Source organism: Plasmodium reichenowi, chromosome 13, assembly GCF_001601855.1.
Source record: "Plasmodium reichenowi strain SY57 chromosome 13, whole genome shotgun sequence".
Taxonomy (NCBI): Eukaryota; Apicomplexa; class Aconoidasida; order Haemosporida; family Plasmodiidae; genus Plasmodium; species Plasmodium reichenowi.
The window spans coordinates 1,190,881-1,195,413 of record NC_033658.1 but is presented as its reverse complement, the minus strand read 5'-3'; the positions used below and the strand labels follow the sequence as shown (position 1 = coordinate 1,195,413).

Genomic DNA, 4,533 nt, shown 5'->3' with positions numbered 1-4,533 from the left:
AAAAAAAAAAAAATATATATATATATATATATATATTTATATATATATATTTATATTTATATATATATATTTATATTTATATTTATATATTTATATTTATATATATATATTTATATTTATATATATATATTTATATTTATACTTATATATTTATATTCCATATTATATATACATATTAAAATGTCATTTATATTATATTATATTATATTTTATTTTTTACTTATATTCCTTTGGTAGTGCTCCGTGGCAAACTTCTGCTTAAGGATGTGCCTTCCACATGCACGACATAACGTTCTCTCACTCTGGCGATAATAAAAATCGATTCGAATATCACCAATAAATTGATCTCCTCTAGTTACTGTCCTAACTTTGATCATGTCTGTATTCGGGAATTCCCATAATTTTTCAAATAATTCATCAACCAATAACACAGTTTTAAAACCTGTTACTCTTTGATTTATTGGTCTAATATTTTTATACAATTCGGCTGGCAAATCTTCCATTTTATATGTTTTCCAATTTGCTCCACTTTTTAGTATAGTCAAATCTTTTAAATATTCTTTTACTTCCTTATAATTCAAATAAGAAAAATTATTCGGCTTTTTTGGAACAACAAAATTCTTGTACATGAAATTATTTGAACCATCCTTCATCATATCTCCATAAGCTTTTGACATATCATTATTACTTGCAGGAGACATACCTACAACACTTCTACTAAATGGATTTTTACGTCGTCTTTTGACTTTTTCTTTTCCTTCATTATTATTTTTTTGTTGACTTTTATGTTTCAAACTATTATTACTATTATTATTATTATTATTATTATTATTATTGCTATTATTACTATTATTATTATTATTATTATTATTATTATTATTATTATTATTACTATTATTACTATTATTATTATGAATAGTACCATTCTTCATTTTATTATCTAACACATTCATATCTAAACCATTTTCATTTGTTGAACTTGTACACAGGAAATTACTATTACTGTTTAATCCATGATCGGTCATACTACCACCTTTTCCAATATCCATATCATTGATTGGTAAATGTAAGGTAGTGCTCTCATTATTTTCTGTAGATATTTCATATTTTACATCTATTTCTTCATTATATTCATTATTTTCATCAATAATACTTTCAAAATCTTTTCCTTCTTCCATATCATGTATATCATCACCATCATTATAATTAATATCTTTCGTTTCGTCTTTCACATATATATTATTTAAATGAAGATCATTATTGTAATTGTATCCATTCATGACCTCTCCCCTTACATTACTATTATTATTATTATTATTACTATTATTACTATTATTATTATTGTTGCTATTATTATTATGCATGTTATTATCTCTATGATTTTCCATATCATCATCAATTTCTTGTTTCATCATTCGATTGCTTAAAAGCCCATTTACTCTATTGTTACCAATATTTTTATTATGGTATTCATCATATCCTTCTTCCTCTTCACCATATCCATGATGTTCTTCTTTATTTAGATTACCTTCTGCGAATCTCTTCATACCTTTTCGTCTTCCATCTGCCATATGTGAATAGTTATTATTATGGTTATAAAATGAATTACTACTACTATTATTATTATTATTGTTCATATTGTTCATATTGTTATTTATATTGGCGTTCATTTCGTCATCTTCATATTCTTCACTGGAACAGAAAAAAGCCTCCTTACAACATAAAATATATTTTGTAGTTATGGGCTTATATTTTATTATTTTCTCATAACAGGTTATGAAATTGAAATGATCATAATTTAGACAAGCATGATGTGGTAACATGTCTTCATTCTCTATAATATCATAGCTATCATTATTATTATTATTATAATCATCATTTTCATTATAGTTGTCATCATTTGAATCTTCATAATTATAATTTTCTTCTTTATTATTAAATATTTCCGAATTATAATATCCATTGTATATCATATTTCGTTTTTTCTCATTACTATCATATATAGATCTTAAAAAAACATCATAGTTAAATTCCAGTTTTTGTTCCATTTGATTAATTTTCATATTTAACTTTTTTTTATTTATTAATTTGAAATAATACAAATAACTCGACACATTTACACTCTCGACAGTCTCATAAAAATAATTACAATAATTATCATATGTCATATCATCATCACTTAAATATTTACAATAATGTTTCTCATTTTTACATACATTCAAACGTTTCTTCTTTCTTCGTTTCCTCTTGTTATTTCTATACAAAATATTATTATCACTATTGTATCCAGGTTCCACATCTCTGCTGTTAGGAAATTTAGTCGACATACCATCATCGTTAAAGTTGCTGATAAAGCTGCTTGAATTATACCTATAATTATTATTATGATATCCTCTTAATCTTTTATGGTCACTTGTACAAAGTAACGAATAAGGATTATTACTCGGATCAATCTTATTCCATTTTTTTTCTCTCCTACTATAAGGACACCCCTCACTACTATTATTATTATTGAAAATATTATTATTATGGAAAATATTATTATTATGGAAAATATTATTATTGTGGAAAATATTATTATTGTGGAAAATATTATTATTGTGGAAAATATTATTATTATTGAAAATATTATTATTATTGAAAACATTATTATTATTGAAAATATTATTATTATGGAAAATATTATTATTGTGGAAAATATTATTATTATTGAAAATATTATTATTGTGGAAAATATTATTATTATTGAAAATATTATTATTACTGAAAATTTTATTATTATGTAAAATATTATTATTATTATTGAAAATGTTAATATTATCATTTTTCTTATCGTATTGATCACTTGTCCTTTTATTATTATTTTTTAATACGATTTTGTTTCTCTCTAATTTGTTCCTTTCTTCATTTATCATCTTATTATACTTTTCCTTATAGTAATTTATTTTTTCAAGTCTCCTGACCTCTTCGTCATTAGATACATATTCTAAAGTATTCATCGTGCAGTCGGAAAAACATACTTCCTCAACATACCCCCAACAATACAAAAATATCTTCATGTTTAATCTGTACCATATATTTTTATTTTTATAATAGTTATTATAAAAAGGTACGTAACATATTCTAATGCTCGAATTAAAATTATAATTTTTCATACTTATATAACATGATAAATTAAACTTTGAATTATTATACTTTATATAAGATACTACTACTCCTTGCAAAAATTTCCTCTGTCTGCCTTGACTTTGGTCGGAATTATTAAAATGAACTTGAAAGGTATTGTCATAATTTTGGTGGATTATATGGTGACACTGATTTTTTTTCACTTTTTTTTTTTTTTTATATTGAAGTAGCTTTTTTTTCGTTAACTCATTATTTAAAAAATTCATTTCTTTCATATCTTTCATATCTTTCATATCTTTATTACTTACGTTTTGATCATCTTTTAAATGTGTGTCCTTAAAATTCAATTTTCTCTTGTGGGAGTAGTATGCATCATCTTTCCTTTTTTTCTTACTAACGGTAGATAATGTGTTTGAAGTAGCGGTAGTACTTGAATTAATATCACGATTTTTTCGGACGATGTTAATTAGTTCTTTGGTACTTTCAAATTTTAAGAGGAAGTTTTTACTACAACTTTCATCATTATTATTATTATTATTACTACTATTACCAGGGAGATCCTTATGAGCATCATTTTTATCATCATCAATGTTTAACATAATTTCACTTAAGTTAACATATTGTTTATGTCTCTTGTGCATTTGAATGATGGGAGAAAAAAGTATAAGACAAGTTTTGAGTTTATTATATGTTTTATAATAATTTATTGTTTTCATCAAAACATCAAGCAAAGAATAACATCCCATGTTTTTCTTGGCATTATAAAATGACAATATAATTAAACTTAAGATCATATGAAGCTTGTTATTATATAGGTATGCATTATTTAATAGGTACCTAATAAAATCATCCTTTAAGGTACTAAATTCTTCATATTCATACTTTCTTGATAAAGATAAAATTTTATTATATGAAAAAAACTCTAATTTTGATTGTAGTATTACATTCTTATTTTTTATATTATTTTTTTCTAAATCTATTTTTGGAATATTGTTATTATATTTTTTACTTAATATTTGTGAAATAAGAAAGTCATTTTGTGGTGACCTAACTTTTAAATTTGATATATCATTATTCTTATTATGGTTAAAAGATTCACAATGATATTTGTACTTTGGGCCTATACTATCATTAATTATATAATTTACTATAACATCTAATACATAATTTTTTATATAATCATATGTATTTGCATCCTTTAAAACATCCTCTTTCTCATGAATGTTATTTTTAAAAGGATACTTTTTTTTTTCATATATTTCACTTGTATATTTATTATAATATAAATTTTCCATTTTTCACACGAAAATAGAATATGCCCATTCTTATTTTTATTTGCTTTCTTTCTTGAACATATAAATATATATATGTATATATATATATATATATATATATATATATATATAT

General features: G+C 22.6%; 1 protein-coding gene across 1 annotated transcript in view; it reads right to left on the bottom strand.

Annotated features, from left to right (window-relative positions):
- Positions 1 to 4,421, bottom strand: part of PRSY57_1328500 (hypothetical protein) — a gene marked incomplete at both ends in the record, with an annotated part of 6,328 nt that extends 1,907 nt beyond the window's left edge. The window contains one exon of the mRNA XM_020115179.1: positions 221 to 4,421. Coding sequence (XP_019970102.1) covers positions 221 to 4,421 — 4,201 coding nt within the window.
- Between the last annotated feature and the right edge of the window lie 112 nt (positions 4,422 to 4,533).